General features: G+C 34.8%; 1 protein-coding gene and 1 pseudogene across 1 annotated transcript; both read right to left on the bottom strand.

The window, feature by feature from the left end:
- Positions 1-728: 728 nt before the first annotated feature.
- On the bottom strand, positions 729-7,597 carry LOC139847708 (serpin-ZX-like; annotated as a pseudogene).
- A 2,257-nt stretch (positions 7,598-9,854) lies between these two features.
- LOC139848684 (uncharacterized) lies at positions 9,855-10,658 on the bottom strand. Its single transcript, XM_071838395.1, has one exon. The coding sequence runs from the start codon at positions 10,656-10,658 to the stop codon at positions 9,855-9,857; it is 804 nt and encodes a 267-aa protein (XP_071694496.1).
- Positions 10,659-18,085: the final 7,427 nt, after the last annotated feature.

The following is an 18,085-nucleotide window of genomic DNA, read 5'->3' as shown; positions in this document are numbered from 1 at the left end:
ACCTAGATTAGTTCCTTATTTTCATGTTTTTCAGTACTATTGATTAAGGAGTAAATTTTAAAAAAATTATTGGTGAGGGATGATACTTTTTCAGTAGTGAGGTTATATGTAAGACAACTCTTTAAAAGCTCCCAAATTTTTGCAGCATAACGTTAACCTAAATAGTGATAGGGAGGCCACTACTTTCAAGTTGTGTTACGGTCATTAATCTTATTATGTATGAGACTTAAAGTCTTTTGTGTCATTCGGTTTAATTCCTAATAGTGGTAGGAATATTGTGTTAGTTTGGAAACCGAATGAGTGCTCTTATGTTATTTCTTTGTAACGGGTTCTATTCATCGTTTTGATGAAAGAGCTACTTTCATAATGATATGATCTCTCTTTTCGCCCAAAAAAAATAACGTTAACCTAAAGAAAGAAAAAAAGTAAAAACCACAATGTGTAATTTGGTGTAAGTACATATATGATAAAATTTCCATAATAATAGAATTAAAAAAGAGGCTGCAAATTAAAAACCAATAAAAAGCTAATGGACGAAGCTAATTTCATACAATTAAGTGCTGCAAAACAAATTTGTACCAACATATATGAAGCAATTACTAGTAGATAACTTATGTCAATTAAAACCACAAATTCCCTATTTTCCTAAACATAACAATAATAAAGCCAATCTAAATACAAAGTTAAAAGTTAAATAATAAGTATGCACTAAGATTGCAATAACCTGATCAAGAAACACTTGGGTCAACCACCTGTCCCATAAACAGAATAGTTCCACTCGTATCTTCTCTAATCACAAACAAAAATGGATGACTTGCAAAAAACTCAGATTTTGTGCAATCAGTTAACTCGGCGAATGTAGCTGCTGCAGCTTCTGTACCTTCTTCATTCACCTCCACAAACGATTTATGATAAATACTCGAAATATATAGATCTTCGCCCCTGACAGAGTTCATCATTTTGGTTAGACCTCCACCTTTAAAAGGCAACACTAGATATTAGATCATATCATTATAAAAGAATATATTGATATATTTGACATTAAGTGGTATCACTTTCCACTTGTTATTATCAGTAGTATGCATGTGTGGTTTCACTTTACATGTGTTATTATGAGTCTTTATCTTTACAGTTCTATTCGTCATGAGTGGTTTAACTTTACACTTGGTATTATAAGTTGTATCCACATGCACACACTTAGTGTGATGAGTTGTATCCACATGCACATGGTATATATATACCATATTTTGATATCAATGAAAACAGACGATTGAAATCTTTACATGGTATCATTAGGTTTCTTGATCCTTCTTCTCTTTATCACCTGCATCTATTCTCTGCCATATTCTTCTTCTTCCTAACATGTCTGATCAATCAAAATTTCACCCTGCACTAACCATCTCAAACATCAAAAACCTAATCCCTATCACTCTAGACATCGATAATGGTCAGTACAATTCTTGGGCCAAGCTTTTTAAAATACATTGTCGTGCATATGATGTACTAAATCACATCATACCTTCTGATGATTCTGATTCTTCCTCTACAACAACGAACACCACAACCAATCCTCTTTGGGATCGATTAGATGCCATAGTTCTACAGTGGATTTACGGTACCATCTCCAACGACTTGCTTAACACCATCCTTGAAGATGAATCAACAGCTGCGACAACATGGTCTCGACTGGAAAGTGTCTTTCAAGACAATAAGAACTCGCGTGCCTTGTACTTCAACGGCGATTTTCCACCATTCGTCTAGATGATTTTGCAAATGTTTCCTCCTACTGTAAGGAAATTAAAGTGCTCGCAAATATACTCACTAATGTCGGTGACAAAGTCACCGAAGACCGCATGGTGCTTCAATTAATTGCAGGTCTTAACGATAATTTTGATACCGTTGGTACTTATTTTACTCAATTGAATAAGCTTCCTTCTTTTTATGAGACGCGATCCAAGCTTATTCTGGAGGAAACACGCAAGCAAAATCAAGCCTCCAACAATTCGGCATCCAATGACACTGCTCTTCTTGTAACCGCACCCCGTTACTTCTAATGATTATGTTTCTGGTTTTGATCGCAGTACTAACAGTAGCTATCGAGGTAATTCATTCCGTGGACGTAGCCGTGGTATTAACAATTACAGAGGTCGAAATAACAGAGGCAGAGGTCGTGGTTATGCGCAGCAAAATTCACCTCCTTGGGCCGCACATTCCACTTGGCAGTACCAGCAAACTGCACCACATTGGGCCGCATATCCACCTTGTCCGTATCCAACAGCTAGTTGGGCCTTACCCAATACCCCATCACCGCATGCTGGACTTCTTGGCCCAAGACCATCAACACCCTCTACTGCTTCTAATGCATCGACTTACTACCCCACTGATATTGAAAGTGCAATGCATACCATGACTCTTAACCCCCCAGATGATACATGGTATATGGATACAGGGGCTACGTCACACATGGCTGCAAATTCAGATAATCTTAAATATTATTATCATTTGAGGCAACCTAAACATATAATCGTTGGCAATGGTCATGGTATTCCTATTAAAGGATTCGGTCACTCTTTTATTCCTAATTCTTCGCGTCCATTATACTTACAAAATATTCTTCATGCACCTAATCTTATTAAAAACCTTATTTCTGTTCGTCGTCTCTCAACTGATAATAATTTATCTTTGGAATTTGATCCTTTTGGTTTTACTGTGAAGGATTTCTAGCAGGGCACACCGGTCCTCAGATGTAACAGTATTTGTGATCTCTATCCGCTCAATTCTTACGTATTGCGTCTTCTCACACAACCTTCTACTTTTGCTACTTTATCTCCAAACATATGGCATCACCACCTTGGTCATCCGGGTGTTAATTTCTTACGTTCACTTCAAAATAACAAGTTTATTCAATGTAATCAAACTTTTTTAAATTCTGTTTGTCAATCTTGTGTGTTTGGAAAGCAAATTAAGTTACCTTTTGTTTCCTCTACTTCGTCTACTTTATTACCATTTGACATAATACATAGTGATCTATGGACGTCTCCAGTCCCGAGTATTTTGGGTCATCGTTATTACATCTTGTTTCTAGATGATTACTCTAACTACTTATGGACTTTTCCTCTTTTTCATAAATCAGATGTTTACTCTACTTTTCTTACCTTTAGTAAATACATTAACACCCAATTTGGTGCCAATATCAAAAGTTTTCAATGCGATAATTGTACGGAATACAATAACAAACAATTTCATCAATTTTGTAACACCAATGGAATGACTTTCCGTTTCTCATGCCCCTACACTTCTCCTCAAAATGGCAAATCCGAAAGAAAGATATGCGCACTTAACAATGTCATACGCACTCTACTATCTCATGCTTCCATTCCCTCATCGTTCTGGCATCACGCACTTCAAATGGCCAATTATCTCATTAATATCATGCCCACTACACTCTTAAAGTACAAGTCTCCTACACAAATACTTTACGGCAGAATACCCTCATACTCTCACTTGCGTATCTTCGGTTGTTTGTGCTACCCTTTGTTACCTTCTCACACTATTAACAAACTTCAACCGCGCTCAACAGCTTGTGTTTTCTCGGATATCCTTCCAATCACCGTGGATATAAATGTTATGACTTCATCTCTAAAAAGTTCATTATTTCAAGACATGTTTTGTTTGATGAAACACAATTTTCTTTTGCAAAAATGCAATCTCCATCTCCCTCTAACTATCATTTTCTCACGGATACAACACATCCCATTTTCAATAATCCAAACTTACTCCATGATGATAACCCATCATCTCAGCCCACTTTAGAATCTCCTCTTTCGGCCCATTCACAAACTGGCTCCTTGGCCCATACACAAAATAACTCAACAAATCCCAACTCTAACTCACCTACAGATCGAATCTATTTCTGATAAAACAAACTCAACTTCATCTTCAAAATCTACTACCTCTTCTCCTTCGTCTTCTGCTCCATCTTCATCTCCGAATATTCCCCCTCCAACTCGTACAATCACAACTCGTGGCATGTCTAGAATTCACAAACCCAAAGTTCACTTCAACCTTTCCTCGACTTCTACAATCTCTCCTATTCCTAGTACTCCAAAAGATGCAATCTCTGATCCTAATTGGAACATGGCCATGGCTGATGAATATAAGGCCCTCATCGATAATAATACTTGGATTCTTGTACCGCGGTCACCTAACATGCATATCATTTGAAGCATGTGGATTTTTCGACATAAGTTGAAATCTGATGGTACGTTAGAAAGATATAAAGCACGTTTAGTTGGTGACGGTAGATCCCAAACGGTTGGTATTGATTGTCATGAAACTTTTAGTCTCGTTGTTAAGCCGGAAACTATTCGATTAGTGCTATCCATTGCACTATCCAAATCATGGAACATAAATCAACTTGATGTTAAAAATGCATTTCTTCATGGAACTTTGTATGAAACAGTGCATATGCATCAACCCTATGGGTTTCGGGATTCGTCTAAACCAAATCAAGTATCTCTTCTTAAACGATCATTATATGGATTAAAGCAGGCGCCTCGTGCGTAGTATCAATGGTTCGCTACCTATGCTTATTCTATTGGTTTCAAACACAGCTGGTCAGATAATTCACTCTTTGTTTACAACCATGGCATCCACACCGCGTACTTATTGCTTTACGTTGATGATATCATCTTGGTCACCTCCTCTACCTCCCTTCGAGCATCGCTAATGTCACTACTTCATCATGAATTTGCAATGAAAGATCTTGGATCTCTGAGTTACTTCCTCGGCATTGCTGTCACTAACAATAGCCATGGATTATTCTTGAGTCAACAAACATATGCTCAGGATATTATCACGCGTGCAGGAATGGTTTCATGTAATTCTGTCAAGACACCGGTTGATACTAATGGTAAACACAGCAACTCAGGCCCTTCTTATTCCAATCCTACAGAGTTTCGTAGTCTAGCCGGTGCACTTCAATATTTGACGTTCACTCGACCCGATATTTCTTATGCGGTTCAACAGATTTGCTTGCACATGCATGATCCTAAAGTTTATCATATGCAAGCACTAAGACGCATTATCAGGTATATAAAAGGTACATTGTCGTTTGGCCTCCAACTTACAAAGTCATCGTTACACACACTTGTATCGTATACAGATGCGGACTGGGGAGGTTGTCCCGATGCGCGTAGGTCAACATCAGGATATTGCGTGTTTTTGGGTACTAATTTGATTTCATGGTCAGCTAAACGTCAACCAACAGTATCTCGGTCAAGCGTCGAAGCTGAATATCGTGGGGTAGCGAATGTTGTTTCTGAATCATGTTGACTTCGTAATATTTTACTTGAACTGCATTGTCCGATCGTGAAAGCAACAATTGTATTTTGTGACAATGTTAGTGCAATCTTCTTATCCGGGAATCCAGTTCAGCACCAACGGACTAAACACATTGAAATGGACATTCATTTCGTTCGGGAAAAAGTCGCTCGTGGTCAAGTTCGTGTACTACATGTCCCGACTCGTTTTCAACTTGCAGATATATTTACGAAAGGACTGCCTCGTATACTTTTTGAAGACTTCCGGAACAGTTTAAGCATTCGGTCTCCTCTCGCTCAAACTGAGGGGCTATATTAGATCATATCAATATAAAAGAATATATTGATATATTTGACATTAAGTGGTATCACTTTCCACTTGTTATTATCAGTAGTATGCATGTGTGGTTTCACTTTACATTTGTTATTATGAGTCTTTATCTTTACAGTTCTATTCATCATGAGTGGTTTAACTTTACACTTGGTATTATAAGTTGTATCCACATGCTCCACATGCACACACTTAGTGTGATGAGTTGTATCCACATGCACATGGTATATATATACCATATTTTGATATCAATGAAAACAGACCATTGAAATCTTTACACTAGACCTAATTCCTTTAACATATCAGAAGCTTCTAACCCATACGAGATCTTGAATTTCGGGATCATAACCTTCTCTACCTATACTTTTTCGCTTGGAATATAAGATCCGGAAAAGTCAGATTCTGAATCTATTTTTTCAACTAAACTTTGAAGGCCATCTTGTTTATCTGGGAGATAAAAATACATTGTGAAACGACGTTTATCTTCGCCTTGTTCATAAGGTAGGCCCAAGACTTTGAAACCATTGTATTGACGTAGAATTTGTTCACTGTTAGTCATCATGAAGGGTACTTGAATTGTGGTTCGATCGAGACGGTGGAAGTCGTGTAGTTTTGTCATTGACCGGTCAAACTTCTCCTTCCAAACTCCCTTAAAATAGAGAGCATTTGCGAACATTAATGTGGTTTCATTGCTAACCGCATCAGCTGGAAGTATGTCTTTAATCATGCCACTAGTTTGATTTTCGGCCCACATATTCACTTCATTAGCTACCTCGTCAGGCTACATTAATCAATAAATACAAATTATATACCAGTAAAAGATTAATGACAATTTGGGACGTGTTGGGATCGATCCCGCTAATATACCACTTTTGGAACCATGTAATAAAACAGAAAAGTAATAAGCACACAAACCTCTCAAACGAGAATAAAAACAAGGGACCATTGGTCATTTAAACTCCATTATATACACATGTACAAATAGTATGAATACCTAACACGACGTACATTATTTAATCTGAGATTTTCACTTACAAAAGGGGTGCTTAAATATGATCTTTTGTTATATATAGTTGCATATTATTAACAAAAAAGTTGTAAAAACTAACCTTATTCCAGAAATCGCCAAGCTTACAAACGGCATTATGAAGAGTTTTCGCCGTTTGTTTAAAAGAAGGATGAAAAGAAATCGTACTCTGATCAGCCCAAATTCCATTTGCATACCTTAAAAGAGGTCCGCCAAAAAGGCTGCCATCACCCAAAACAGAGGACACATGCAGCGAATGAACATTGACGTCATCAATACTTTTTGCTTTCAAATAAGATAGCAACTGCTTGCGTGTTTCTCCCGTCGACCCCACAGCAACTGACCTCAGGACTGTATCGATAGAAAGCGGCGAGAAAACAACGTTTGATGTGTTGGATAAAACGTGGGTTGCAAGTAACTTTTTTTCGGTAACATCTTTTTTGTTGGTAGCAGTACGCAAAAGAAACGCAATATAGACTGAAGAACAAATACAAAGGAATGCAAAAAAGAACCCAATATTTCTTTTTAGTGTATAAGAATTTGATTCAGATCTGATCACCATCACTACCGAATATTTTTACACAACCGAGAAAACTTTTAACGGAGTATTTTTCGTAGTTGCAGGTTCGGATTTTATTGAGTTGATTTCTGAATCGCAGGTGCAGTACGAAGAAGAAGAAGATTATAAGAAGAAGAAGAAGAAGAAGAAGACGCAATTTATTATTTTGTTTAGGTTAAAAAAATAAAAACCTCAGTTCAGGCCCGAATAAAGTAAGCAAATTAATTTAGAAAATTGTGCGGTTGATCCCTGTGGTTTACATGAAATGGGGTGTTTGGTCCCTGAACTTCATTTTCGGGGTTGTTGGTCCCTGTGATTTTCAAAACACGCGTGGTTGGTCCCTGTCAGGGACCAACAACCCCGAAAATGAAAGTTCAAAACAGGTTTAGTTGGTCCCTGTCAGGGACCAACCACACGTGCTTTGAAAATCACAGGGACCAACAACCCCGAAAATGAAGTTCGGGGACCAAACACCCCATTTCATGTAAACCACAGGGATCAACTGCACAATTTTCTCCTAATTTAATTCGGATCAAGCCCATGTAATACATGTAATCTCTATACAAATAGATTATGCTTGTTAGAATTGTTGTTGATTTATATTAATTAAGTTGATATGATTAGTGATCACTTTTAATTGATAAGGGGTGATTAGTGTAAAAGTAAATATTTAATAAGACTTCTTTTAGAAATTGAGTTTATATTACAGAGTTTTCTTTTTTTTTTTTTTTTTTTTTTTTTTTTTTTTTGCAAATGGCTCTAAAAAGTAACTTACCCAATTAGACAATCAACTTAACCTCCAAAAAGGACTTCACGTGTTAAAAAATTTTAAAATTGAAGTAATCTTCGTCAAATTTATTAACGATCGTTAATAAAAAATACAAAATTGGTCCCTGAAATTTATTAAAAATTTCACCCATTGTCATCTTCATCTTCATGATTGAAAATTGAAATCAAACAACAAGTGTTTGTTTACAGCTCGAAAATGTTATCAATATCTGAAATTTAACACTCGTGATCCATAATATCATATGAACATCAACATATTTGAAGATTTTTTATTTGATCCCGTGTTCATCGTTTTTTAGCCAAAAACTACAAATCGATCAGTTTTGAGTGATTCACTACACCTCCGGATGAATTGAGCATATTTATGGATTCCTCAAATTTTGTTTATGCTACGTGAATCAAATCTGTTAGAGAAACATCAATTAATTTCATATCTCCAAGTCAAACGTCATGAACATTCGGTCAACGTTTTGATTAATAGATTATAGTGTGTTTCAGGTTTGATTGATCACTCACGAACATTAGACCACTCGTAACAGGGCACCCCAACGCCGTTGTAGCCTAGCTGGAGGGCCAAAAACGCCTGAAAAACGCCGTAACGGCGCCGTGGTTGGTGGCGTTGCGGCGGCGTTGGCGACGATTCAACGGAGCAAGAAACGGGAGTGGTGGACAGGTGTCTGTTTGTGGTTAGGCTAGGAAACTAGCCGTTGGTCTTTAACGGATTAAAAAAAAATTAATATATTTATTTTATTATATATATATATATATACATATATATATATATATATATATATATATATATATATATATAATTACCTTAAAATTTTACACACAACAATTATAAATGTCACATCAGCATTCCACTACCACAACACCAACCCACAACACCAACTTTCAACACCACCACTACTCCACCCTCTCCCACAACACATCATAATATCAAAAAAACTCACACCACCACCCGACAACATAGAATACAAATGGTCTTATAATGATGATTTCAAACATTTTTCATGAAAGAATCAAGGTGTGAAAGTGTCCTAATTCCAAAATCAATTTTCAAGTTCATAATGAAGTTTTCGATGATGTTCATTCATTTTTCAGAAATTTGTTTCTGTTTTTTGGTGATTAATTCTTCATAAAAAAATGGAAATCGCTGCATAAGGAAGGAGTTATAATCATTTTTTAGGCTTAACTACATCGATTTTGAAACTGAAAAATTTATGTTCTATGATGAAGAGTAAAAATACTTCAGGAAGGAAAAATACACACACCTGAGATACCGAATTTGAAGATAAAAAAAACCAGGGCAATCGAGCCAAATCTTGCTGTAAACTTCAATTCAAATCTTGCAAATTGTGAGAAATCCAAAGTCGATGGGTAAGGAAGAAGAACTTCAAGGTTCTGCTTTTATAAAAGTGGGCCCAGACTCTTGTCTTACCCGAATAATTGCAAACATACAAGTATATCTATCTATATCTAATAAACTCAAAATAAACTTTTTTTTTTTTTTTTTTGAAAAGCAAAAAGTATTTTTATTATAATCTGGAATATAATATTACAAATCCCTACACACATCTATACAATGAAAGAGAATTATCGGAACATTAAGAGAAATTGGATTATAAACAATAGTGAATTAAAGATCGGGAACGACGAAGCCAACTTAACGTTAGGCGGGAACGAACTTGAAAAAACAAGCAGGGGAGGAGAAGACAACAGTACCGATCAAGCGGCGACAAAGTTGCCAAACATCCATCTCTTTTAATCTAACCCACATAAGCTAAGAAGGGACTGCGAGCACTACTCGATTTATGTAATGTCATGTTAACCGATACCCATGCGATTTGGAGGCGATGCCACATAAAAGGAAGGGTTAAGGAGCCATTGATGCCAATCGATAGATTTTTTCTTCCGAGAACGGGTTGAGATCCAACTAAAGGTTTGAGTTTGTATCTCGGAGATAATCATGGCGGGATTCCACACTTTACTTGAGAAGACTTTTAAGTTTCTATGTTTCCATAGTATATAACACGCAATCCATTTGGTAGCTTGCCATAAGGAAGATCCGATGGAGTTATGTGAAAATCCTTGGTTGGAGATGATGACATCGTTGATACTAGAGATTGTTGTGTTATTTTGGTTCCACCAGTCGAGCAGTTGTGTCCAAATTGAAGACGCATGATGACAATTAACTAAAACGTGATCAATGGTTTCGATATGGTGGTCGCATAAGGGACATAAGATGGTGTGTAGATCAATTCCTTTTTTATCTAGTTCACTTCTAACCGGGATTTTTAGTTGGATGACTCTCCATGAGAATATGAAAACCTTTTGTGGGACGAATTTGTTGCGGGATAGTAGTATGTTTCGAGAGTGGATGCCATATTTTAGGTTGTTAATTAACTTCGATAATGACGATGTAGTGAAGGTGCCGGATGTGTCAAGGGAGAATTTCCATGAATCAGGGCGATCCGTAATACTTACGGATGAAATTAGATTGTTGAGTTTCGTAAGTTCATCTAATGCCCGACCACCAGGTGAACGGGACCACTCCCAATTTCCGATTGAAATCGAGTTGACATTTAAAATTCTGTCGGCAACAGTTGCGTCTTTATGAGATTCCAACATGAATAATCTATGAAATAGTGTTTTGAGCCTTTCAGATCCGATCCATATGTCGTGCCAGAAACTAATCGATGTGCCGTTTTCGATACGTTTTGAAATCGAAGATGTAAAGAAGGTGCCTAGTTTGTCTACGACTTTCCCGGCTTTAATGATCTCTTTCCAAATAGTGCGACCTGAAATATTCCTGCATGAAACATTAGTATCCAACCCCCCCCCCCCCCCCCCCGACCCGTAAATACTTTTTATGATTTTAACCCAGAGAGCATTATGTTCGTTTTTAAAGCGCCACCATCATTTGCATAGTCGTGAAATGTTTTTAGCAAAGAGGGACCCCACGTTTAGACCTCCATTTTCATATGGCAAAATTATTTGATCCCATTTAATCCAGTTAATTTTATTATCATTTGAAGAACCCCCCCAGAAGAATTTCCGTCTTTTAGATTCAAGAACCTTAAGGATAGCGGCGGGTGCATGGAATAGTGAGAAGTAGTATAATGGGATACTACTTAAAATGGATTTGATGATCGTAAGACGACCCCCGAAGGAGATAGATTTGGCAGCCCAATCCGATAATCTTTTGTCGAATTTTTCTATGATTGGCTGCCAAGAGGATGCATGTGAGGTGGGTACACCAATAGGGAAACCGAGATAGGAGAACGGGGTAGAACCCGCAGAACAGTTAATATAGTTGGCTATTTGTTCGGTTTTGATGGTAGATGTTCCAATACTATAAAGTTTACTTTTGCGAAAATTGACTTTGAGGCCTCATATGTTCAAAATAAACTTATGTGAACAATATAGTTCACTATCAAAGAAAAGAAAAAAAGATGGCATACACCGATTAACATCAAGCAATGCTATTGAAAAGTAAAGATCAAGAAGTAGAGGTGCCATTATGAGTGCTAAAGTATAATGATCTGATGATGAAGAAGATTATGGATGAAATTTTTTAAGAAACTTCGGAAACCAATTTTGTATTTTTGACTAACGATCGTTAATAATTTTGACGAAGATTACCTCAATTTTAAAATTTTTTAACACGTAATCTTTTTCTTAAGCAAAAATAGACCTTTTTTGCTCAGTTGATCCCTCTATTATACCCTAAATCGCTACTTTGGTCCCTCGGTTTTTTAATTTGGCAATCAGCGTCCCTTAGTTATTTTAATTTTTCAATTCGAGTCCCTCCGTCAAATTTCTGTTAAAAAGGTCCGTTAACCCTTGTTATGTTCAATGCATGTGAGGGTATAATCGTCTTTTTACTCTTTTATTCACTAAAAACAAGGGACTACCGGCGCAAAAAATTCTTAAAATTTTTATTTTTTAATTTATAAATTTATGATATAATTATATTAAAACAATTCATCATCCGATTATCACACTGCATTCAGACATCAAAACCAAAAAAAATAATTCAGTTTCATGATATATGCTACTGTACACGAACAAATTCATTTTCCTATATTATTTTTCTTCTACATTACCGATATATCCTACATGAACTCCTAATTTGATAATTCAAATTGTTGTCCAAAATTCACTCTGAGTTCAATTTTGTGATTTTGAACCTAAAACGAATGTTTAAGAATCATCACTTTCGATTCACAGTTTCAGATTATAGGAGATCTCAATTGTGTTCTTAGTATTTAACCAAAAAGGAGAAATCGATCTGTTTATATCAATCTGGCAGATCTCATATCGAATCAAGCTTAATTTCATGATTCTATACAAACAACGCAACTTCGAAGATCTTCAATTTCAAACAAAAGTTTCAGATTGTTACCAAATTACTTCGTGTTCTTCATTATTCGACAACATCAAGTCGTTGAGGTCCTCGTAGTATGTCGGTCTATCTCATCTCAAATTAAACAGAGTTTCGAGTTTCTGGATGATCACTTATGCTATGTGCATCATGTATTATGAATAACAACAACAAAATCACGCCTGATTGATTCAAGCTCTATGTTTCTTCAAAAACATGCCCGTTTTGGTCTCCGGAATAATCTAGCAAATCTCTGATCAAATTGAGGATATGTTATGATTCATAATTACTCAATGAAGCTACGAGAAGCATTAGTTTGGCTTAAATTTCAACTCAGATCTCGAATTCGCGAAGTCAAACTTCACGAGAAAAAGTCAAACGAATATGATTTCATCAAATTCAAGTTTAGTATGTTGTTTCTGGACCGATTGATGGTTGACGAGTATTAGGTGATTGTGATGACCCGTCCTAATCCACCTGGACGAATACATCAACATTTGGTCCCATTGCGAGGTATTTGACCTCTATGTGATACGTTTTGTAACATTGCATTCGTTTTAAAAGGTAATTCATAAATGAATATATAAATTCCAGGTTTTTAACATCTGATGATTCCTACGTATAGACAATCACCATTTAAATGGTTTACAATAATACATTTGTTGACAATACAGTCAAAATATGGTACATGGTAATGGTTTGGTGAATGCAAGTTTCTTGTATATAGCATGTATGACTCCAAGTACATAACTTGTATCACGTATCAGCAAACAGCGGAAGACTTCTAGAAACCTGAGAATAAACATGCTTCAAGTGTCAACACAAAGGTTGGTGAGTTCATAGTTTTAATATTACACATAATCCGTATATCAATGTGGATTACAAAAGTTCAGTTGTTTCATTCAAAACTTTTATCAATATGTTTTAACATTTCAAATCATCTGTATGTAAAGGTTGATCACAAGATCTCAGTTGTTTTATCCAAAACGTTTATCAATAGGTTTTACATAAAATGTCGACCACAAGATTTCAGTTGTTTCATCCAGAAACGTTTATCAAAATATTCTACAAGATTGAGCACCCTGGTAACTAAGCTTTAACGTTATTATAAGTACCCCTGTTTTAACATACATGCAACCAACATGTACAATACACGCGAACCAGCATGTACTAAACTCAAATAGCATACGTCTGTTTTATAGTTCAGGCTAGGGTTTCTATACCTGGAACAGACGGGGATGTCAAGCCCTATGGATCCATATACAACTACTCGCGCCCACCAGTTCTTATAACTGACAGTTACTAGTTACCAAAGCTAAGGGATTTTCGGTTCAAACTCAGTGTAGAATTTAGTATGTACTTTTATCCATTGCGTTTAAAATAAAGTGCATGTATTCTCAGCCCAAAAATATAGATTGCAAAAGCAATTAAAAAGGGAGCAAATGAAACTCACGCATATAAATATTGTATATCGGTTAATAAAGCATTTGCATGTATTCTCAGCCCAAAAATGTAGAGAGTAAAAGGGATCTTATGAAACTCACTGTTTAATATTGATATACAATATTGTAGGAAAGTACGTAGACGCATCGGAGATGATAAATACGAGGTTTGATTCACAAAAATACCTCCGAACATTACCCATAATTTCCTTAGCAATAACCCATAATTTCCTTAGCTCTAGCTCGCTTGGAAACCATTTTGAAAGTGACAAGCTTATAATCTCGTCGTAGTATTTTATGTATAATACTACTAATAATAATAATATTAATAATAATAATATTAATCTTAATAATAATAATAATAATAATAATAATAATAATAATAATAATAAATATTATACGGAGTAATATATGTGTTTTACAAAACAGATTTCGATCTAATTTATAGATGTGGTCAGGCCAGGTCTGCCATGCGATCGCATGGCTCCCAAGGCCTTTTCCCATGCGATCGCATGGGGATGTTTTACAGCTCACATTTGTTTAACTTCTTGTTTGTCGACATAATTTTATATTAATATAATATATATAATTTAAATAATTAATTATATATTATATTAAATTCACGTGCATAGTTGACTTGTAATTTTTGTTCCGATAAGTCGTACGTCATCACTCGACTTATGTCCCGGTTCCGGTTTTTCAAATGTCCTTTCGTACGCTAAGAAAACTTGCATTTTACATTTCGTGACTCGTACCTTTGTTAAAATATAGCCTTAAATTATCCATAAACTATGTCACTCAAAGTGTATCTTATACGTTTGAGTGTTTTGTTCATTTACTTCTATAAATCATCGTCTCACTATTTGTTAAAATACATTTTAAAATAGTGTTACTGTAGCAAAGTTACTGTAGCAAAGTCATTTTTACTGTAGCAATTCACTGTAGCAAAGTCAATTTCACTGTAGCAAATAGTGATTTTCGAAAACACTGTAGCATTTTGAGTAATGTGGTTATTTGAAAACACTGTAGCAAATTAGTGTTTTACTGGTTCATCTTAAACGCTTTAGTTAACTTATCTAAATATCAATCGAATAAATAAACGAATGTTACTATCGTTTACTAAATAACTTGAAATCATATATATTCAAATAGATATATAAACCAATACGTTTAATGTACGGTATCATGCAATTAAAACTTTGTTACGTTTTCAAGTTATAGTATATATATGTATCTATTTACATATAATGGTTTGCGAATCGTTGAGAACAACCGAAGGGTAATTGAATAGTTCAAAATTTTGAGATTCAACTTCATAGGCTTTGCTTATCGTGTCGGAAACGTTAAAGATTAATTTTAAATTTAGTCGAAATTTCCGGGTCACCACAGTGATGGATTTACAATCGATTTTATGAACGAATCAGTATCTAAAACGTACTAAATCGCAAAATCAATTACGGATGAAGTTCATGAAGTTCGCTAGATGTTCATCAATGATGTTGGAGATAAAAAATTTTAAAGAATTTTTAAAGTAAAAAATAGATTAAATTAAAGAAAAGTAAATATAATTATATTATAAGAATTTTTAAATTAAATATAATATAATTATATCATAAATTTATAAATTAAAAAACAAAAATTTTAAGAATTTTTTGCGCCGGTGGTCCCTTGTTTTTAGTATAAAAGAGTAAAAAAGACAATTATACCCTCACATGCATTGCACATGACAAGGGTTAACGGACCTTTTTAACAAAAATTTGACGGAGGGACTCGAATTGCAAAATTAAAATAATTAAGAGACGCTGATTGTCAAATTAAAAACCGAAGGACCAAAGTAGCGATTTGGTGTATAATAGAGGAACCAACTAAGAAAAAAGTTCCAAAAATAAAATTGAAGTTCTTTTTGGGTTTAGGCAAATTGAGGGTTACCTTCATTGTCAAATTAAGTAACATAGGTTAACTTTTCGGGTCATTTTTCCTTTTTTTTGTTTTTTTTTTTTTTTTGTACATCAACTTTGCCATCAACTTGCCTATTTATAGGCTCATATGTTTGTTATGGACCTTCCAAAAAGTTCTTAACTTACTAATTCTAGTATCTACTACTTAAATATCTACTAATAAATAACTTTTTTTTTTTTATCTTCGAGTCTACTTATTTATATTATCGTTTTTTGGAAAAATATTACTCCGTAATACTTACATAATATAATAATATGAGCAATGTTTTATAGTCAAACTTTACCTACTTATAGTAGCTAGGTGGTGTCCTCACAATGTATTTCTCTCTTAATATTTAGGTTACTCAAGGTTTCCAACATGTTAACATGATCATCATTATAATAAAGTAAAGATAACATTGTTTTTTCGTTAATTAATCATTTATAATATTATATATTACGTCCATTTCATCGAATGAAATGTGAAATGGATAAATCTAGAAATCGTCTATTGATTAGATTTAATAAATACGCAGGTGAACTCATGTGTGCTGGTGGCGGAAGCAGGATTTTTCTTCACCGGGGGCGAAAAATTGTTTAAAACCGTAGCATTTTTTTTTGAACAAAATACGGAGTTTTTGTGGCAAAAATTGGAGATTTTGAAAAAATATTGAGATTTTTGGACAAAAATTGAATGTTTGTGGGCAAAATTTGAAGCTTTTGGGGCAAAATTTGGAGAAGTTTGAGCAAAATTTGAAGGTTTTGAAGCAAAATATGTATGTTTTGGGGCAAACAAAAAATCCACCGGGCAAAATCGAAAAATCCAAATTTTAACACTGAAAATTGCAAATCCACTGGGAACAGGCGCCCCCATATAACCGCCCCTGTGTGCCCGCGAATTGAGTAAACCTAAAGTTATAAAAGACAAATATTAAACCGGATTATTAAGTATTAAATGAAGATTAACTAGTTAATTGTACCCACTACTTAATTATGGGGGGTCAGTAGGCCATACGTTTGTCAAAGTTTTAGATTTTCTAGTATCATTCATTTATCTATATAAATCACATACATAATTCAGACACGTGTCACACCATATTCATCCTCACTAATTCTAATTTTCTCCTAATTTTGAATTAAAAAATTCGCTAATTATGTTGATCTGACACGCGTCCCTAATTAATCACAGCAACATTGAAAATTTCTGTTTTAGGGTTAATTAAACCATTTTCATTCTCCTTCTTCAATTGAAACATTCAAACAAACCATCAAACCGTAATCAGTAATCAGATGCAATTCAATCACAAATGAAGATTCATCCATCGTTTGAAATTAAATTATGGTTTTATTTGTGAGATGCATATCGTTCCTGTACGAAATTAAATTAGGGTTCTTGGATTTCAGATGCAGAAAATCGTGTATCACCACATTCATGCTTCGATTGCGGCATTCGAACCTATATCGGTTGGGGTATTTGAGCCTACATCGATTTAGGTATCTGAATCTGAATCGCTTTGCTATTTCCTGCATCGATTGCGGTATGTTCATTTATTCACCATGTTATATACTCCATGTAATTCGATGCTGTTTAGTCATATCAGTCGGTACTATAATTAATTTGTGTATCCATTAAATTGATTTGTTATCTACTTGCTCAATTAAGATTCGCTTTTGTACACCTCATATCGTTTTTGGTTGATGTGTGAATTGTATACATGTTTAACTGTTACACATGAGTTATTATTATGATGACATTATTATTATTATTATAATCATTCTTTTGATCACTCTTATAATTATTTGGCATATGTTGTTTAAGTTATGCTTTATGTGTAATACGTTGATGAAGAAATGGTTAAATTGCTTTCAAAGTTCAAGTTTTAGGGATTTATATCTTGAGAAGTGTGAATTATTTAGTGTGATGATATTTGCTATTTGATTGTTTGTATTATTTTCGACAGAAGTAGATTACGATTAGAGGTTATAAGTTCTACATATTGTTCCCTTTTATATGTAGCATGTGTTCCAGTAGCTTTTGTCAACAACCTTCATCTACCATCGGTATCATTCCTTTCTTTGTATTAACAGGCTATTTTTTATATATATAATTTTGTTTGTTTTGTGTTTTGGCAGCTGATATTATTTAGTTGGTGATGGTGAAGTTGTAGCCTATGTATTGGTTCCTGCTACCAAACAGGTACCACCAGTGTCTTTTAGTGTTGGGAATGATTGCACGATCCCATTTTCTCAACAGTTTTGACCATTCAGCCAAACAATACGTATTTTTTGTGG

The sequence above is a fragment of the Rutidosis leptorrhynchoides genome, chromosome 5, assembly GCF_046630445.1.
Source record: "Rutidosis leptorrhynchoides isolate AG116_Rl617_1_P2 chromosome 5, CSIRO_AGI_Rlap_v1, whole genome shotgun sequence".
Classification (NCBI taxonomy): domain Eukaryota; kingdom Viridiplantae; phylum Streptophyta; class Magnoliopsida; order Asterales; family Asteraceae; genus Rutidosis; species Rutidosis leptorrhynchoides.
The sequence above is the reverse complement of the archived record's forward strand: the minus strand, read 5'-3'. Positions and strand labels throughout refer to the sequence as shown.

Coding starts and splice junctions, on each gene's coding strand:
- LOC139848684 (XM_071838395.1), bottom strand. CDS start 10,658: ATGTTGGAATCTCATAAAGACGCAACTGTTGCCGACAGAATTTTAAAT.